The 20,488-nt window shown below is 33.9% G+C and overlaps 2 protein-coding genes and 1 long non-coding RNA gene across 3 annotated transcripts in view; 2 read left to right on the top strand and 1 right to left on the bottom strand.

Moving 5' to 3' along the window:
* LOC114336294 (allatostatins MIP) overlaps positions 1 to 20,488 on the top strand; it is a 709,306-nt gene that overhangs the window by 184,318 nt on the left and 504,500 nt on the right. The window lies entirely within an intron of this gene.
* Positions 3,157 to 8,607, top strand: LOC126890118 (uncharacterized). The gene is made up of 3 exons (XM_050658965.1): positions 3,157 to 3,586; positions 5,168 to 7,226; positions 8,595 to 8,607. The coding sequence occupies exons 1-3, from the start codon at positions 3,157 to 3,159 to the stop codon at positions 8,605 to 8,607; spliced, it is 2,502 nt and encodes an 833-aa protein (XP_050514922.1).
* LOC126890724 (uncharacterized) lies at positions 19,075 to 19,420 on the bottom strand. Its single transcript, XR_007700430.1, has 2 exons — positions 19,205 to 19,420; positions 19,075 to 19,145 (listed from the first exon to the last, which is right to left on the bottom strand). It is a non-coding gene; the product is annotated as an uncharacterized LOC126890724 (long non-coding RNA).

A 20,488-nucleotide genomic window follows, 5' to 3' on the forward strand; every position in this document is an offset into this window, starting at 1 on the left:
CATATCTCATTATTGGTCTGTAAATATATATTATATATATATTCATATCATATCTTTTGTAAATTCTGCCTTTCACTTCTTTTCCGATGTTTTTATTTCTCCATATTGCGACCATAACTTGCGGCTCTGTTTGCTTTATTTACCTGATCTTCCACTTCTGTTTCGAGCCTTCCGTAACTAGATAGTGGGATGCCTAGATATTTAAACTCCATGACTTGTTCTATTATTTGACCCTCCGGCTCTAATTTACACCTTATTAGATCTGCTGTTATAACCATGCATTTAGTCTTTTTTTGGGGAAATTAACATTTCAAGTTTTCTAGCGGTTATATTAAACTCATGCAGCATACGTTGTAAATCTTCAAGTTCAAAAGTTGAAAAAGTCTGTGCTTTGAGAAATTACTATTGCATCGTCTACATAGTAGATTATTTTAAGTTGTTTTTCTCCCATTTGGTATTCCTTTTTTGTTCTTACTTTTTTATTATTTCGTCCATGATCAGGTTGAACAATAGAGGACTCAGGGAATCTCCCGGTCTTATCTAATTGCCAGCTTCAATTGAGTAAATTAATTCATCTTCTACTTTTACTTTTATTGTGTTGTTCTGGTAGATATTTTTGATCGCTTTAATTATTCCTAGAGGTGTTATTTATTATTATTCCTTGACCCTGTCAAATGCCTTCTTAAGGTCCACGAAAGATAAACCGGCATACTTATGTTTCGTGGACAGGTAATAGCTATAAGAACAAATTGTAACTATTTCCTGCGTAGAATCTGGCGGTCATTTTTATTTATAAACAATTTAGTATCAAAATGCGGCCTTTTTCCCTTTCTTCAAATCAATGAAAAACAGTGAATTTTATGGTTTTCTTAGTACGAAAATCTTCGAGAGCATGGAAAAAGATTTAAAATGGTGTATTATAAAGGTTCACATACTTATTTATTGTAACATAATGGCGAAAAAGTCGAAATTTGAAAATAATCAATTTCCCATAGTTCGCAATAACTACTGTAAAAATTAGTGTATAGCTTCGAAATTTTTTTTCAAATGAGAGTTCTTTGGTGCTAAATATGTGATAAAAATTTAAAGGCGATTAATTTAGTTGTTTAAATTTTATTCAAATTGTTTATCCCAGAGATCATTGCTTTGCAATAAGTCAGAAAAAATGATTTTAAAACCATTCTACAGGTGTCAAATGAGAGAGCCTGAGTTATACTTTCAAATTGGCTTAAAAAATTAACGAAGAATGCACTTATTAGTAATAAATAATTATGCAATACTATCATCAATATTTCCTTGTACCTTTTTGAATAACTTTTTTCGAAAAATATATTTTTTTTAGGTTCTAGGTGCACAACTATTAAGTAATGTTATGTATTATAATAATTGATAAAAAATTGTAATAAAGATATACAGTGCGCTGGAATAAGTTTTAGCCCCCCTTATTAACTTATTTAGTTTTAGTACATAAGCAAAATGTTAGGACTGGCCGATTTTTAAAATAATCGTAGTATATTATAGCATTAATGTTTCTAACTTTACGCGATCCCTCTTCAGGTGACAAGCATTACTTTGATTTTTTTTTAATGGGAGAGTACATCATGTGACACCTCATTTAAAAGCTTTTGAAATACTAATTACAAAAATGCATACCACTTTAAGCCTATTTGATAGCGCAGGCGCAAAATTTCGGTCGAATTATTTTTAAACGCATTTATTTTTTTCGATCCTGAGAAAATTGATAGGTATTTTTGAAAAATTTATGAAAGACTACGTTATTATGGAGGGCTGAAACTCCCTTAAAATAAACAAAAAGTTTCTTTTGAATGATTTATTTAAAATTAATAATCAGACTAAATTTTCTCTATTTTTCACTTCTGTGACTTATTAAAATATACATTATAGAAGTTCTCAGGGACTTTCGACCCTCGATAATACTGTAATATTTTATTCTGCATTTAAATTTTTCAGAAATTCTTATTACTTTTTTCAGTATTCGAAAAAAAAAATGAATGAATTTAAAAATGATTCGGCCGAAATCTGGCACCTACGCTCTCAAAAAGGATTAAAGTATTATACATTTTTGTAATTAGTATTTCAAAAGCTTTTTAATGAGGTGTCACATGATGTACTTTCCCATTTAAAAAATCAAAGTTATGCCTGTTGTTAAAATACAAATTTTAACCAGCGTCCAAAATAATAATTTCAGACGCTCCCTCGTAAAATAACCCCTAAGTGAACCGCAGACTCTAGCGGCGTATATAAGTATTATTTTTTCTGGCGCGAAGCGTTCCTCCCTTCCCGAAAAAGACTTAACCACGTTGCATCGATCACTTTCTTCTTCAATCTCGAGGAGTGAATAACTAAAAACACTTCTCATTAACGGGTCCGCGTCATCCACGTGAAAAATTTACCGCCAAAAAAATTCTACCGGCTTTACTGAGCCAAAAGTGCGTAAAATAGTGCGCGTATCTATGTGTTTATAAAACAGTTTTTCGCAAACCGTATGTAGGTTACCTCAAACAGCTACACAAGGATACCTATCTGGCCAGATAAGAAAAAACAACCAGAAGCAACCACAGCGCAGGGTGAGTTTGTTTATTTCTACCAATAACTATCTTTGAACGCCTATAAACTAAATCGAGATCAACGAATCTTTTTAGTGTAAAAAAAAAGGGTGCGCGCGTCTAAACTAATATTATATATTTTGAGCCAGCGCCTGGAAATACTTTTCCGAGAATAATTTAATTAATCTCTCGAAATATTTATGTAGTATTTTTCTTCATAAGTATCTAGTGGTCCTTCGTTACTAGCCGGATAATTAGCCATTTCTAATTTGCGTAAAAAAGAAAAAATTCTTGTATTCATTTGCAAAATCTCGCCGCGCGCCATCTTATAACGGTATTTTCGTTTTCGATTCTTTCCCTACGACTTGACGGAATATTCCATCGGTCACGTGGTACTACGAAGAAACCACCTACGTCACAACACGTACAAATCACTTTGCTCTAACAACGCTAAAGAATTTTCCACTGACATACGGGGGTGCGTTTGATAATATTTACACATTTTTACAAAAAAAAGACTCTTTAATATCTTAAATAATTCTTATATTAAACATTTATTATCGATTACCAATTAAAATAAATTATCACAATGGAACAGGGACAAATTAACAAATTAACGAGGTCCAAAACTGCCAGTAAATTAGATTTAACTAGATTATGTAGTAGTGTAGAAACTGACTTAGCTTCTCTAACTAAATATATGATTAAGGAAATACTTTGTCAACTCAGAGATGCTTTTCGTACCTATAATGACGCAACTAATCTTCTCGCTGCAGAGCTAGCTACTACTGAAGACGTAGATCCGATAGTAAAAAAATATTATAAATGCATTTCTTTACTTGAGGAAAAACTCGAAAGCCTCCTAACTCCACCTACAAGTTCTACAACATCTGAAATATCTAGTGTCCCAAATCCCAATGTCCCGTCTCCTTCTACTCAAATTACTCAAAATGCCACCACCAAACAGAGAACTGTCAAGCTCCCGGAACTTCGTATCAATAATTTTTCCGGAAAATTAAGTGAGTTTCAATTCTTCTACCAAACCTTTCTCAGCATCATTGATCAAGATGAAACCCTCACTAACATCGAAAAATTTATTTACTTAAGAAATCTACTCAGGGACGATGCTTACCGCTTAATAGAAAATATTCCATTGATTGAGACTAATTATACCATCGCCTTAGATACCCTGAAAGCTCGATATACTAATGATCGCATTCTTATTAGAGATCTAATTTCAGGCATTGTTGAAGCTAAACCCTTGAACAATCATGCCAATTCCTCCCAGTTAAGAGAATTTCATATTTCTGTTTCAAATAGCTACAAGGCTTTGCTTAATCTCAATAAGACATCCGATGAATTATTAAATTTAATCCTAATTCACATTACTTCACAGAAGCTTGACCAAGCCACATTGCGTTCAATGGAATTTGCCCCTGATGCTGACAAGGTCATAGAGTTTTCAAAGTTTCTAGCAAATATAAATATCAGAGCCAACCATTTGGAAAATCTGCAATCTTCTTCTTCGTCCAAGTCCCAAAATAATTACAAATCACAAACTTCCAAGGAAGTAAGACATTCATATCACACCACTAATAACCAACACGACAACCAACAAACGAACTCCTTCAATAATTCTAAGTCTAGACTATGCCCCTACTGTAAAGGTAACCATTCCATCTACATCTGTAGGGATTTCAAAGAACTCACACCACGAGCCAAGAGCATGTTCGTCAAACAACATGATCTCTGTTATAACTGCCTTGGTTCAAGTCATTCCGTTCCAAAATGTCTAAGTAAGACAACTTGTTCCCACTGCGGTGGCAAGCACCATAGCTATTTACATTTTGATATGAGAAAAAATTCTTCTTCTCCCCAACGTGATCCAATAAATCCAAACACGTACAATGAACTAACTAATTCAAATAATAGACCTTCTTCTTCACAAAATCAGGATAGGGACAACACGCACCCATCTCAATCTTCTATGTCACACGTGTTGTCAGCTAATACGGTCAACACACCTGTTGTCCTTCTAAGTACCATACAGGTATACCTCCTTGCCCCCAGTGGGAAAAGAATTTATGTAAAGGCGCTTCTCGATCAAGCAAGTCAAGTTACATTTGTTACACAAAATCTTATTAATCAGCTAAGCACTCCCACCTTTAACAAGCAGTTACAGATCACCGGAGTAAATCAAACTGTCTCGGTTTCCAAATCAACGGCTAATCTGACTATCTATTCTTCCACAAATGATTCAAGGTTGGACATTTCTTGTTCCATTCTACCTAAAATTACAAACTGTCTGCCACAATTGCCAATTATTGCCAACAAACTAAAAATTCCACAAGAAATGGAACTTGCTGACTCTCAATTCCATATCACTTCAGACATTGATATTTTACTCGGTGCTGATTACTATGGAGATATTATACTAGGTCAAATTATTCGTTTAGGTACTGGTCTACCAATTCTGCAGAACACTATATTCGGTTTTATCATCTCTGGCCGCATTCCTGAAAATTGTATAAAAAGCAAGCATGGTACCTCTCAATATGTAAATAATTTGGTTACATGTACGACACTGTCTTCTACTCCAGAATCACCTGAATCTCAAACCACTGATGAAAATCTCTCTCAGATTGTTCAAAAATTCTGGGAATCCGAAGAAGTCAACCCTCCTATTTCTGAATCTGTTGAAAATCATCCATCTGAATTACTTTTTCTGAAAACTGTTAAGATTTTGCCTTCAGGTCGATATCAAGTTAATCTAAACTTAAAACACTCTGTTGATGACCTACACATGGGAAATTCCTTTATCACAGCTAAAAAACGATTCTTTTATTTGGAGAAAAAATTGCATTCAGACCCTGTCCTGTTGCAAAGCTATTCTAAAATTATTCAAGATTACCATTCTCAAGGTTTAGTCTCAGACGTTCCTCTTCAAGTAAGAAATTTTGACGGAAAATTCAATTATTTTCTGCCTCACTTTCCTATAATAAAAACAAGCTCCACCACTCCCGTGAGAATTGTCTTTGATCCCAACAACAAGTCCACATCAGGTATTTGTTTAAATCAGGTTCTAGATAAAGGCTTCACGGTGCAACCAGAACTTTTTGATATCTTAATCACTTTTCGCCACTACAAGTATATACTAGCAGCTGACATTAAGCATATGTTTCTGCAAATTTCCATAAATGAACAAGAAACTTTCCTTCTCAACTTTCTATGGAGGGATAAACAGGATGACAAACTTCAGTGTTTTCGTTTCAACCGATTACCCTTTGGTTTATCCTCGTCCCCTTTCTTAGCCACTCGTGTATTAAAACACATTGCTGATACTCATGCAATTTCACACCCATCTGCGGCAAAAACCTTGCTCAACTCTACCTATATGGACGATGTACTATCTGGTGGTAACAATTTAGAAGAAATTGAGACTCTCCACTTTCAGTTAAGTTCCTTGTTGAGTAAGCACGGCTTTCAGCTCCATAAACTAAGCTCGAACCATCCAGAATTTCTTAAAAAACATAAGTTGATTCCAACTCCAGAAATTAAGTTAAGCCTGGCTGGTTCCTCAGACAAGATATTAGGTATTATTTGGTCACCTGATCAGGATACTTTTTCATTCAAGCCTCCTGTATGCGAGGTAACATCGCCAATTACTAAGAGAAAAATTCTTAGTTATGTCTCTCGTTTATTCGACCCTTTAGGGCTTCTTTCACCAACTCTTGTATATTCAAAACTTCTGTTGCAAAGGATTTGGTCATTGTCACTAGATTGGGACACCCCCATTACCAATGATAAAATTCTTTCTGATTGGCAATCTCTTCTAACGAAATTCCAATCCATAAATCTAACAAAATTTCCTAGATGCTTAGTCCTAGATAAAAAGGTTATCTTAACTCAGCTTATTACCTTCTGTGATGCTTCTCAGGACATCTACGCTGCCTGCGTGTATCTCCGAGTCACTTATGACGACTCTACCGTCTCGGTGAGACTTGTCACATCCAAGACAAAAATCGCTCCCCTAAAAAACAAACTAACTATCCCAAGATTAGAGCTGTCCGCCATTCTATTAGGAATCCAGTTAACTCACCGCTCACAAGGTATCTTACAGAAAGATTTAAAAATTTCTGAAACTCATCTCTTCTCGGACAGTACAATAGCCCTGACCTGGGTAACTACATCTAAGTTTCTCTACAATCAGTTTGTACAGTCTCGAGTCATAAAGATACGTTCCCTCAGTGAATCTTATCAATTTCACCACGTTGAGTCGAAACAAAATCCAGCGGATCTGCCCTCCAGAGCAAAATCTATTTGTTCTAATGCTGAACTTACTGATCTGTGGCTTCATGGTCCGAAATTTCTAATTAAACCGGAAATCGATTACTCACTATTTCAGATTAAAAAATGGAATGGGGAATTACCTGAATTAAGAAAAAATCAAGTTTCCTTAAATGTCACTGTTACTGCTCAGTCAAATGACACCTTGGATGATTTATTTAATCGTTGTTCATCTTTCACAAAAATTCAAAGATCCCTAGCCTATGTTCTTAGATTTGTTTCCAATCTTAAAGCAAAATCAAATCACACTGCTATAGATACTGATGTACTTTCCGTGGAGGAAATTGAATTTTCTACTTGCCTTGTTCTCAAGTATATTCAATCCATTTCTTTCACTAAGGAGATTCATGAATTGTCCAAACGGCTGTCTGTCTCCAATAAAGCCATCAGAGCCCTGAATCCCTTTATCGATGAAAATGATAAACTGTTACGAGTAGGTGGCAGGTTACGTTTCGCTTCCATAAGCTATTCACAAAAGCATCCAATTCTCCTTCCTTCTAAGAATCGTATTATTGCTCTGATGATTGAACAGCAACACAAAAAGCTGTGCCACGCAGGCGCACAAACCACTTTATCTCATATACGATTGAAATACTGGCCCCTTGATGGTCTTCGACAAACCAAGAAAGTCATTCATAATTGCATCAATTGTTTTAGATTCATGACTCCTAATTATTTTCAACAAATGGCAGATGTTCATCCAGATCGTGTCTTATCTAGCCGACCTTTCGAAAGAGTCTCCATTGACTATGGTGGATTTTTTCTTGTCAAAGCCTCGCCTTTAAAAAATGCTAAACTCTATAAAGTATATATTGCTTTTTTCATTTGTATGACCACCAAATGTGTTCATTTAGAACTGGTCACTGGACTGTCTGCTGATGCATTTCTTCTTACCCTCAAGAGGTTTATCGCTAGAAGGTCAACTCCCAGCATCATTTGGTCAGACAACGCGACCAACTTCTACGGTGGTCGTAATCAATTAAAACAACTTCATGAATTTTTTCTAAATCAGGATAATACTCGTCAAATTCAAGACTTCTGTACCCAGAATTTTATTAAATTTAAGTTTGGCGTTCCTCGTAATCCCTCTCAATTCGGACTACATGAAGTTGGCATCAAGAGTGCTAAGTACCATTTATATAGGTTGATTGGGAATTCCCACTTTACTTTTGAGATATTCTATACAATTCTCTGTCAAGTTGAAGCTATCCTTAATTCTAGACCTATTACCAAACTCTCTAATGACGTCAATGACCTAACAGCTTTGACCCCAGGTCATTTCTTAGTAGGACAGAGCTTGACTGCACCTCCTGAGCCTACACTTTCTGATATACCTCAAAACCGTCTCACTATTTATCAACAAGTGAGCCGGATCCAACAGAATTTTTGGCAACGGTGGAAAGTGGATTACTTGAATCTTCTCCAACACCGACCAAAATGGACGGTACCTACCAATCCTGTACAAGTAGGTGATATTGTCTTATTAAAAGACGACAATACACCTCCTCTACTTTGGCCATTGGCAAAAGTGACCGAGGTACTCCCTGGTAGGGACAATCTCATTCGCACAGTCAGGGTTCATTCCTCCAACGGCGACTACTTGCGAGCTATTAGAAAGATTGCAGTATTACCATGCAATTACTAGTTCAGTAATTTTTATTTAATTTTTTGTCTTTCTAGGTTAGTCATTTAGGTAAACTCATTAATTTTTATTGATTTTCAATCGTTTATGCGTTAGATACTAATTATAATAAATATGTTACTTAGCTAAAAAAAAAAAAAAATCACTAGTTGTTACGAGGGTATCTCAGAATGTTTCAATTTTTATATTTCACTTTCTATATTATTAACACTACTACATAACCAGAGGCGTACTCGCTCATGGCGCCCCCCGGCAATATGTTAAAATACAAATTTTAACCAGCGTCCAAAATAATAATTTCAGACGCTCCCTCGTAAAATAACCCCTAAGTGAACCGCAGACTCTAGCGGCGTATATAAGTATTATTTTTTCTGGCGCGAAGCGTTCCTCCCTTCCCGAAAAAGACTTAACCACGTTGCATCGATCACTTTCTTCTTCAATCTCGAGGAGTGAATAACTAAAAACACTTCTCATTAACGGGTCCGCGTCATCCACGTGAAAAATTTACCGCCAAAAAAATTCTACCGGCTTTACTGAGCCAAAAGTGCGTAAAATAGTGCGCGTATCTATGTGTTTATAAAACAGTTTTTCGCAAACCGTATGTAGGTTACCTCAAACAGCTACACAAGGATACCTATCTGGCCAGATAAGAAAAAACAACCAGAAGCAACCACAGCGCAGGGTGAGTTTGTTTATTTCTACCAATAACTATCTTTGAACGCCTATAAACTAAATCGAGATCAACGAATCTTTTTAGTGTAAAAAAAAAGGGTGCGCGCGTCTAAACTAATATTATATATTTTGAGCCAGCGCCTGGAAATACTTTTCCGAGAATAATTTAATTAATCTCTCGAAATATTTATGTAGTATTTTTCTTCACCTGTTACCTGAAGAGGGAAGAGGGATTGATGTTATAATATTACTATGACTATTTTAAAAATCGACTGTCCGAGCGTTTCACTTATGTACTAAAAATAAAAAATTAATAGGGGAGGCGGTAACACTTATTCCAGCGTACTGTATATAATTTACAAGAATAAAAAACCGCTAAACACCGTAAAAATGAGTGGCGCATACAATATTCCAGCTACAAAAGATCTGATATGAATATTACGTGGCGCGAAAATGTATTTTCATTTTGATGCAAAATAAAATTTTAGTTTTATTTTAAAAGATTTTTCCATAATATTTGCTAAATTTGAAGTAAAACGCGCCACAAAAGAGTAACTTTGATACAGTTTGAATTTTGAAACTCTTTTGTGGCACGTTTACTTCAAATTTAGCAAATATTATTGAAAAATATTTTAAAATAAAACTAAAATTTTATTTTGCATCAAAATGAATATACATTTTCACGCCACGTAATATTCATATCAGATCGTTTGTAGCTGGAATATTGTATGCGCCACTCATTTTTTCGGCGATTATTCGGGAACAATCGTTAATTTTATTATATTTTGTAGCTTAATAACCTCTAAACGGCTTAACCAATTTTGATCGCCAAAAATGTATTTGAAACGTATTGACAAGTAGTATCTGATGCATTTAAGGTCAAGTATGATAACTGAAGGCATTACAGGAATTATTGAGTTTGAAAAACCGTTTTTCCCGTAGGAAATAGATTTGATCATACTTATGAAGCCTATAACTTAAAAATTCGAATTTAACAGGACATGAGGTATACACCGTCAGATTCGTCTAGAGTCCTTCTACAAACGCTCAGTTATTGGCGCAATTCGTAGTTTGAAATTTTGAGTAATTGTCGAGAAACCAAAATTTTCAAAGTTTAGTTTTTCAGTTTTTCGGCGATACTAAGTCGTGTGTATGTCTGATGCTGACGGCTTGGACACCATTTCAAAGCTTAGCTCAACACTATTGATTTTGTGTATTTGCATTTCTCCTGTCTTTTCTTGAACCGAAGATATATAACCTCCAAAAAGTATGCCGTTTTGTACCTACCAAGTCCTGTAGCTGGCTTATGGGCGGTGAAAAGTAACAATCTACACCGGTTCTGAATCGGCTCTGGCCCCTTCTTCAAATATACAAAAAAATTCAGATCGGCTTAACTGTCCAGCCACATACATACATACATATTCACAAACATTTTCCCTTTTTTAAATAGAAATTGAGTCATATTTCTGAGTTCGGTAACTTTTGAATGGTGTAACCGATTTTTAAAATTAGACATGCGTTGGAAAAGTAATGATAAGTACTATTAGAAGCAGTAAGGGCCGGACTTAAATTTTCGAAGTTTTTGAGAGTTTTGGGGACGAGAACGAAAAACAGGCCCTTAATAAGAAGGGACGTAAAAGCCACACGCTTGGACCAAAATGGATGGTTGATATATGTATGGGTGAGTCTTTTCCTGAACTTTAATATGGAAGTTGTATTTCGTGTATAGTGTCGCGTGTAGGGAGGTGTGGGTGTGCGCCACTGGCGAGAACTGACGTTCTCTCCTTATTATATAAAAAATAAAAAGTTTATAAGGAAAAATTGACCATACTTCTGCATAATTATTTATTACTAATAAATGCAGTTTTTATTCACGTTTTTAAACCAATTTAAAAATTTAGCTCATGCTCTTTCATTTGATACCTGTAGAATGGTTTTAACATTATTTTTTTCTGACATTACAAAAAAAAGCTCTCTGGGATAAATAATTTGAATAAAATTTAAACAATTAAATGAAACGTTTTGAAATTTTTGTTAAATATTAAGCACTAAAGAATACTCATTTGACAAAAATTTCAAAGCTGCACACTAATTTTTACAATAGTTATTGCGAAATTAATTTTTTTGAAATTTCGACCTTTTCTCGTAATTATATTAACAATAAATGATAATACCAAATTTTCTAATATGCCATTTTAAAGTTTTCTTCGTGCTCTAGAAGATGTTTGTACTAAAAAAATCATAAGTGTCACTGTTTTCGATTGGCTTGACAAAAAAAAATGGAATAAATTCCGTTTTCTGATACTAAATTGTTTATAAATAAATATGGCGGCCAGATTCTTTGCAGGAAATAGTTAAAATTTGTTCTTATAGGTATTACCTGTCGAAAAATTGCTTTACTACCCTGGCTGCTGATGTCTCATGGAAAAAACCTTATTACCCTGGACTATAAGCACTTTTAACCTTTAACTACATGCGCTGGCGTACTTTGTACGCCAGATATAAGAATTCTACTGGAAATATATTTAAAAATTTAATTTTTGCCCTTGCTTATTTTTCTAACCTATCACTGGAATGTGCTTTACAATTTGGTTTTAGTTTCGTTATAATCGGCGTTCTGGGAAGATCGTAATTTACATTTTATTATTTGTTGTTTCCGGTGGTGGACAATATACCCCAGGATTATATTACTATAAGTCGTAATATAAGTACATATTTTAATTGTTTTTTAGTCATTATGGCAAAAAATATATTTTTCTTTCTAAACAATACTTTTTCTCCTGTAAAAAATTATATAAAAATTTTATATTAGTAATTTTATTTATCATGGAATCCAGTCCTTCCATGATTCCAGTTATAAATCCCAATTGGCTTACTGAAAAGGAACTCCAAGTATTCACTAATACCGAATAAGGTTTATAACAGACAACAAAGTGTATTTTTTCAAAAAAAATTAAACAAATCCGCTGTTTGTAAGTGTATTTTCTTGTGGCGTACAAAGTACGCCTCGCGTGTAGTTATGTTATAACTTGATGCGCGGGTAGTTAAAGGTTAATAAGATGAAAGCAGTTTTCTGCAGTGAAAAACTGAGGACACAAATTAAAACTGGAGTATTGACATGCTATGTGTTCTCTGCCCTTTTATGCAGTTAAAGCTTAGACATACGGATGCAACTTAAAAAAGCGAAACTATGAAGAAAAGAAAATGGGCTACTTTTGGAACATACCTACTAAGAAATCAAAAAAATGTGTTGATGCGATTGGGTATTCAAGGGAAAGTGGAAGGAAAAGATGACCGGTGAAACGCGGCACGTCCTGATTGAAAAATATAAAGTTTGGATTGAAAAAAAAGATCAAATAACCTATTCAGAACCGCTGCATATAGAGTAAAATGAGCCGTGGTCATCGCCAATGTCCTTAAATCATAGGCACAAGAAGAATAAGTATCTGGAGGGGGAGGAGGGTTGCCAAATGACAGATGTCTACACGGTTAAAAGAAAGTTTAGAATAAAAATTGACCTGTTTTTGTATTATTCACAACATCCAATAAATATTACCAAATATTAGGGGGCCAACCCTGTATAATTATTGTATTGTATAGAATAGATAGTTAGTTGTTTGTGATTATTAATTTACGTAGGTATTATACTAAATGGATATACTAAATTAACAAACTTTTGCGAGTTTTATTAGACAAACAGAGCAAGTTTCACATACTCGTATATAAGTTTTATGTGATTCTAATTTAGAATGGTTTAATAATTTACGAAACTTTTTGAATGATATACGAGGGATTAAAGAAGAACCATGAATAAATGATTAACTATTAATATTTTTAAAAATGCTTCTTTAAATTTAAACACAAAATCACATCAACCGCGCACGGAGTGGATATAACCAACACAATATATTACACTAAATAGCAATCTATAACTTCTTCTTCTTCTTTTATTTCTTGGAGATCTTTCGATCTGTTTAATTCTGAAGCTGCCTCTGGTTAATTTCCTGGGAGGTAGATTGCCAACTATTCCTTCATTTTTAAGGGGGTCTTCCGGGGGGTTTTGAACCGGGCGGGTTGTTTTCTAGGGCAATTTTGAGAGTCTATTCTCATTTATCCGTCTTACATAGTTGTACCACATTCTCTTGCGCTATCTTCCCCATCTTACAATATCTTGAATTTTGCACTGCTCTCTAATGTTTGTATTTCTCACCCTGTGTTTTACTTGTTTTCCCCACTATTGTTCTTTAGGGTTTTCATTTAGGCAACCCTTAGCATCTGTTTCATTTTGTTGGTGTCTTCGCGCACTTCTATGCCATATGCCATGATCGGTCGTATGTAAGTCTTTTACACTGTTACTAATAAAACACTCGTATTCTAAGGTTATTCCGTATTTATATCTAGAATAGTTATCCTATGTATAAGGTAGATATAGTACGAAACTAATTCGTTACTAATAAACTCGGTATAAGTTAGATATAAGTATTCCCACTTTATTCCGAAATAATAGTTTGGCAACGTTGCAATCTTCTGCACAAATACATAGAACAATGATAAATATTGTGCGAAATATGTCAATTTTGATTTTTCTCTGTAACCGACAGACCAAATTAACCTAGGCGAAAAGTTTTCGGAATGATAAAAATGAGTTTTTATTGATTTTTTTAAATACCAGTATACTTCTTTCATATGGATTCCACAGAATTGCTATGTCATTATTATTTTCTGAACAATAGCATTGCAAAAAAAGTTCATAGAGGTAAACAAATTAAATAAAATTTAAACTAATTGACGAATCATCTTGAAATTTTTTGTGCATTATATTATGGACTGTTTGACTCAACTTTTCATGCAATATCAAATTCAAATAAGTGAATCACCTATTTTCTAAAAACCTTACACCATCTTTAGAAAACCGATATTTAATTCTGAATTCCTTATCGGTGTATTGTGAAAAGGGATTTATTCTATCTTTGAAAAGTTTCCTTTTTCGTGTATTTTCTATCATGTTAATTAAATTATCAACTTCTTCGACAGCCGCAACACCCCTTAAGCACATTTTTTATTATATGTATAATGACTCACAAAACAAATCAAAATATAATATATTTTTGCCTCTGATGACATTGACAGTCATAAAATAGGTTATACCAGACTTAAACAAGGGTGTGGGTCGGTATAAACTTGGACTAAATTCTTATACCACGTATAAACTATATCTAAGTTATTCCATGTTTATTGGTAGTGATTTTGCCTATACCTGATTTATTCTTAGTATTACTTTTATACTTGGTTTATTAGTAACAGTGTTATGTAGAGTCTAACTTTACTATTTGTGTGAATATACACATCCTGACAATGCAGATGCTTTGTTGATCTGACTCCTCAGGTACTTTACTGGGCCGTGGGTGCTTGATATATCTATGCCCAGATATCTGAATTGCATCACCTGTTCTATGAGGTTGATCTCAACCACTTACTTACATCTGAGCAGATCTTTTGCTATTGTCATGTTATTAAAAGGGTTAATAATGTTAAGAATTTTTGGTGAGAACTCTTTTGAGATAATCATCTGATGTGATTCTGTAGTATCTCCTTTCTTCCATGAATTGTGTATTGTCAAGAACGATATGTTTACCGGTCAGTGGATCAGAGGAACTTGAGCAGATTAGTTAAACGCCCAAAGGTGGATAAAAAATGTCCACCTAATCCGTATTCGCTTATAAGATATTTATTACGTGTCCCAAAATTTTTCAAAAATTATTTATTGTTAAAAAGACGATCTTTTATCGATTGTTAATTTGGTTCTACCGATATTTTTAAAAATAAAAGTAATATCTTGAATTAAAAATATGGAAGGTACAAAATGACTTTTACCCAAAGTCCACCCTTGGGTAAAGGTTTCTATATAATTTCTCGATGGCAGAAACATAATGCACATCATTATCGACGTATAATTACATAATCGACATAATTATTATTCGTCACTCTAAGGAGGAAGTAATGGAAGAATGTCGAAAAAAGCGACAAATCTAAATTATTGGCTTTTACTGTATGTTAATTTTGATGTACATCGTAATTTTGTTGTAAGATATGTACGTCGTTTATATTAACATTTTAGAAGATGCTGTGTTTACTATGCATAATATTCTTTCCATTTCTTCTGTTTAATCTATTTCTAACATGTTTGTAACAACTCTCAATATAATATTAGCTAATTTCGAGGAGGACATTTTTTATCCTCCCTTGGGTTTACATGGAACCTATAAAAGGTTGGGCGTTTAAGGGTTAAGGCAATATATGACCACGGTTTTTAAACGGTTAATAATAACTTGGTTCTTCTGTTTGAAGGATTATTGAGCACAGCATTTATTTTAGGGCAGACTACATTCAATTTTGGACAAAATTTTTCAAAATTTTGCCATATAGTACTACAGTGGATCTAACCAGGTTATTTAGATGGGTGTAAGGATATATTTTCAACATTTCAATGGGGTTTGAGTTCATTCGGTTTTTGTTTGCCAGATGATTTGCTTATTCATTTCCATAGATACCTGTACGTGAAGGTATCAATGAACTGTCAATACGGATGGAATGGCCTCGTCCCATTCAAATAGTGAAGCGAGATTGTCGCCAACATACAAGATAGAGGTCCTAGAGAGAGACAGAGAATGGCCAGGAAAATTTGAAAGACCGTGTAATTTGAGTTTCCTATATCAACTTAAATCGGGGAAATGGACCTCATATTTTTTTAACTTAGTATCAGGACTGATAGGCAGTACTTAAAAGTTAAATTAAGTTAATAAAGTTAAAAAAATATGATAATTCCCCGATTCCATTAATTCCATTTCCCCGATTTAAATTGATATAATCAACTCAAATTACACGGCCTGTCAAATTTCCCGGTCATTCTCTGTCTCTCTCTAGGACCTCTCTCTTGTATGTTGGCGGCATTAATTTTCTTCATGCCTATTCCATCCGTATTGACAGTTAGTTGGAAGATATTCAAATAAAAGCCGCATTCTTTTCTAATAATCGGAATGTTTCTAGTTAAAATATAGAATCGCGGACGTGTTAGAATTGAATAGGGAATAGGAGACTTGCATAAAATTTTTAATTCTGAAAAAGGCTGTAAATCCCAACAGAATATAATTTAACATATACATCAAAGAAAAATGTTGTTTTTGTCTTTCGTTTGGCCCCTAAAGTCGATTACAATCGAGAGAAAATTCAAATTATAGCGGGCCAGCCCAAAATGCGCCCGCATTGGTCGTGACGCCATATCATTATAATGTTTAAAGTTCGCGCCACTAATTCCTTATATTTGGTGCTAGTTTACTTGTAATCATTTTATGGTGAATCTCAGTTTTATAAATCTTTAGATAGTTGCTGAGGACTATTATTATATTACATTATTTTTTCAAGTGTTTTTATTAAGAAAATTTTTTAAATGACCGAAGAGGGTCTAAAGGGCAGTATGATAACTTACCCATTATGAACATAAATATTCATTGTGATGATTAGTTTATTTTAATTTTACCGTAAAAACAGTTCTCGAAAAATAGTTTATATAAAAATATCGTTGTATCTGTAACCTACATCTACCAAAATAGGTAAAAAGTTATATTTTCTTTTTATTCAAAATACACTTGATTTATTAAAAACACTATTAATCAGACACCAGATATTAAAAACTTACCATAAAATTATAGACCTTTAAAAGGACCTTCATATAATAATATGAAGACTTTTAAAATGAACAAAATTGTCTGTAGTAGCCTTTCAACAAACATGTACTTAACCACTTTATTAAACTCCATCTATTATCGACTGATAATCGAATAAATATTTTATTGGGGGTTTTAATGGTTGAAACTCTAAACAATGGTAGTAAACAATACTTATATTATTTACTTTTATTTTCCATTGTAAATACACACACAGTGCAATACTGCCTCTTCCAAAATTGTGTTAGACGCAAAAGTAAACAAAATTGTATGTAATTTTAAATGAGACGTTTAGTGCAGTCACTGAAGGTGGATATGAGCTAGTACCTCCGATTTCTTTGAACCTTTATCGATTTGCATAAAAATTGTAAACAACATGACAGTACCAGAGGAATGGAGAGAGAGTATAACAATACCCATCTACAAGAAAGGCGTAAAGACAGATCCTACGAACTACCGAGGAATTACACTACTCAATTCTACATCAAAACTATTGTCTAAAATTCTATCCCAAAAAATATATAAGAAAGCCGCTGTATCGGAAGAACAACAGGGTTTTCGCCCAAACAGATCTAGAATAGACGCTATTTTCATAATGCGACAATTAGTTGAGAAATCAATAGAATTCGACAAGCCCATGTTCACATGCTTTGTAGATCTGAAACAAGCATTCGACAGAGTACGATTAAAGGACGTGCTCACTATCCTTAAAAAGAAAAACATAGGTCAGACGTATAGAAACATAATCAAAGAGCTCAATAGATCCAACAAAACACGAATTAAAACCACACACGGGCTCACGGAAGAAATCAAAATCAATGCAAGCATTAGACAAGGGGACAGCCTCAGTCCATGCCTATTTAATTTAATAATGGATGAAGTTATAGGTAGTGTTAACATAATGAATCAGGGATACAAAATGGGTAACCGAACCATGAGAATACTTTGCTACGCAGATGATGCAATCTTAATAGCCGAAAACGAAGATGACTTACAACGACTACTACAAAAATTCAAAATAACCACCGAAAAGTATAACCTGACACTATCCAAAGAGAAAACCCAATCGATGGTAATATCCAGGAACCCAATTAGATGTAAATTAGTAGTGGACGACCATATAATCGAACAGGTAATGGATTGCAGATACAGGTAATGGATTGCATCTGTGGCAAGAATCAAAACAGCAGGCAATGAAAGCAGCGAGAATATCTGGTTTCCTGGGGGATATAATCTGGCGGAATAAATATATGAGCACCGAAAGCAAAGTCCGCATTTATAAGACATGTGTTAGACCCGTACTGACATACGCAGCTGAGACAAGGGCCGAGACAACAAAGACCAAACAAATAATGAGAACAACAGAGATGAAAACCCTAAGATCCATAAGAGGTATCACACTCAGAGATAGAATCCGAAACGAAGACACATTGCGAGAGCTAGGCGTTCAAGACGTAGTGAGAGGGACAAGAGCGCGACGACGCATGTGGAGAGACCACGTAGATCGGATGGACCCTGAACGTATGGCGCATTGGGCGAAAACACAGAAGCCCAACACCAAGCGACCCATAGGAAGACCCAAAAAACGATGGTACGAGAGTTGGAGCTCCGGATCGCAGCAAAGACTGTAACAGAAGAAACAGGACATAGTCCTATTACAAGAAGAAGAAGAAGAAGAAGAAGATAAAAATGGGTGAGTGGTTAGAGATCTCAAAGAACAAAGGTGACATGGTGCCAACTTGCGCTTTTACCCTGGGGGTGGATGCCACCCCTTCTCAGGGGTGAAAAATATTTTATTAAAAATAACCCCATAATTCGATAGCGGGGCACATTTCAAGCAAAATTTGTTATATAAAGTTATTAAAATAAATCAAAACTTTTTAAGTTATGAAAGATCAAAGATTTTAATTTTAAGAAAAATGCATGTTGTTAACCAATTTTTCATCAATAACTCAAAAAGTGTAAGTTTTTATAAAAAAGTTTTTTATTATTATCAAAATTGAAGCTAATAAAAAATGAAATAAACTTCTCACTACGAAAACCTTTTAGTTTTAAAAATAGTTGAAAGACTGATAAGTTTGTACACACTTGAATGAATAAGGGAAAATGAAAATGTAGTATGTCAAAGTGTGTAAATAATTTTATTTCCTTAGCTGAGCGCTTTCGACATAAACGTCATCATCGGAGCTAATGCTAAAATAAAAAAAGAGATCTTGTAAGAACAAGAAGTACAAAACTCTTTTTTTACTTACGTCAAATACTAAAAAAGTACCGCTACATAGAGGTGTAAAAAAGTGCATCTTAGGAATGTACATTTGATTTTTAAATTTTGAATGCTAGCTTAGTCCTCCGTACAACAGCAAACAGCAAAAAAACAGAAAGAAACGGCCACATACACGTTGCACAAAAAAACATATAAACTTTTTTCATGGTCCGGGTGTCGATATCACCCGTCCATCCTTGGCCTAGTAACAACAGCTGACTGACAAGGTCGGATATTCAAATCTGCTTTTATCTGTTCTGCGTTGACGTTGACAGCTGACGTTGAAACATGAATATTTTAAACATATTGAAAGGAAAATTGAAAATTTTTACAATGAAATTGATAAGGAAATGTACCTTAGATGTTTGTACTAATCAACTATTAAATTAATTGATGACATGCTTGATTTTGAGACTAATTGGCCCAACTTACATACACTGTGTTAAGTTCAAAAATTAAATTAAAAAACAAAAAAAAATTATTAAACAGAAAGTAATGAGAAATATCAATTTTGATTGTGAATTCTCAAATTCAATATTCAGAAGATGTTAGCTTGTTGAAGTTAAAGATTGAGATAATATTATATTGTTGTTATTTATCATCTTTTTGTCATTTATTTAAGTCATTGCAATGACCTTGACTTGGTGTATGGATATTTTCAATGTCTGAATATTTCTACATAAACATTAGGTTTTCAACTTAATAAAATATCCATACACCAAGTCAAGGTCATTGCAATGACTTACATAAATGACAAAAAGATGATAAATAACAACAATATAATATTATCTCAATCTTTAACTTCAACAAGCTAACATCTTCTGAATATTGAATTTGAGAATTCACAATCAAAATTGATCTTTCTCATTACTTTCTGTTTAATATTTTTTTTTTGTTTTTTAATTTAATTTTTGAACTTAACACAGTGTATGTAAGTTGGGCCAATTAGTCTCAAAATCAAGCATGTCATCAATTAATTTAATAGTTGATTAGTACAAACATCTAAGGTACATTTCCTTATCAATTTCATTGTAAAAATTTTCAATTTTCCTTTCAATATGTTTAAAATATTCATGTTTCAACGTCAGCTGTCAACGTCAACGCAGAACAGATAAAAGCAGATTTGAATATCCGACCTTGTCAGTTAGCTGTTGTTACTAGGCCAAGGATGGACGGGTGATATCGACACCCGGACCATGAAAAAAGTTTATATGTTTTTTTTTGTGCAACGTGTATGTGGCCGTTTCTTTCTGTTTTTTTGCTGTTTGCTGTT

This window comes from Diabrotica virgifera, chromosome 8 (assembly GCF_917563875.1).
Source record: "Diabrotica virgifera virgifera chromosome 8, PGI_DIABVI_V3a".
Taxonomy (NCBI): Eukaryota; Metazoa; Arthropoda; class Insecta; order Coleoptera; family Chrysomelidae; genus Diabrotica; species Diabrotica virgifera.